The 989-nt window shown below is 45.5% G+C and overlaps 1 protein-coding gene across 1 annotated transcript in view; it reads right to left on the bottom strand.

The window, feature by feature from the left end:
- Positions 1–989, bottom strand: part of LOC103600882 (engulfment and cell motility protein 1-like) — a 144,217-nt gene that overhangs the window by 106,115 nt on the left and 37,113 nt on the right. Inside the window, exon 8 of the mRNA XM_008585214.1 lies at positions 334–465. Coding sequence (XP_008583436.1) covers positions 334–465 — 132 coding nt within the window. The remainder of the gene's footprint in view (positions 1–333; positions 466–989) is intronic.

Genomic DNA, 989 nt, shown 5'->3' on the forward strand with positions numbered 1-989 from the left:
TGCCAACATCCATTCAAACAGAATCTTAAGCATCTTGTGAAGTGGACTTAATGAAGTCTAGATGCATTCCGGGCTAACTACTCTTGGTTACACTTAATCAGAATCGAATAAACAAACTCAGTATTAGTCACACTTGTGCAAGTTATTCCATTTCACTGCAGCCAGAAGAGATTTTCATGTGATCCTGTTTAGACCAGCTAAACATCTGGAAATGTGGAAACTATTCTGCAAAGTACAAGAGGACCACACGCTCTGCGGAGACACCACTCATGCGGCTGAGGTCAGACCCGGGGAGGTTGGAGGGAGAGCGCTTACTGGGGAGGGCTTACTCACAATGAAGCCAAGTTTTTTATAATCCCGGGTGTACATGGACTTGCGTTTCTCCATGCTGCCACCGCTGTTATTAGGTTCAGACTCTGCATCAAAAGCAATTCTTCGAAGTTCAAATATGATGTCCCTCTGAGCCTGAAGGAGTTAGAGAAAAAAAGGGAGGGGAGAAAGCTGCTTTGATTGTGTGACATGACACATATACTCCCTCTTTCCCCAGGGTCTAAATGAATCACTGCATTCAGGCAAAAGAAAAACAGATCAAAGACAACCGAAGCTCTAAGTCAGGGCTCTGTGGACTTTTCCTCCTGCCAGTCTCCCTACTGGTCAGCCCCGGCTGGATTCCACAATTATCCTTGCGGCCAAGCCACTCAGAGCACTGATATCTACTGCCCAGTGCAATCCTAAATGGCAGCCCCAAACATGAGGAAGGGCTGTGGTTGGAGAAGGCTAAGTCGGAGAACAGAGTGAGAGGCACACAAGGTTTATGAACAGTGTTCAACTCACATGGGATCTCTAACTCCACTGAGAAGTGACTTCATGGAAACACACACAGGATAAAAATAAAATAGAGGGCCAAAAGGTAGAAACAGCTCAGGCATCCATCCAAGGATGAAGGGATAAACAAAACGTGGCAAAGACATACAACGAAATACTATTCA

This window comes from Galeopterus variegatus, unplaced genomic scaffold (genome assembly GCF_000696425.1).
Source record: "Galeopterus variegatus unplaced genomic scaffold, G_variegatus-3.0.2 Scaffold3497, whole genome shotgun sequence".
In the NCBI taxonomy this organism is placed as follows: Eukaryota; Metazoa; Chordata; class Mammalia; order Dermoptera; family Cynocephalidae; genus Galeopterus; species Galeopterus variegatus.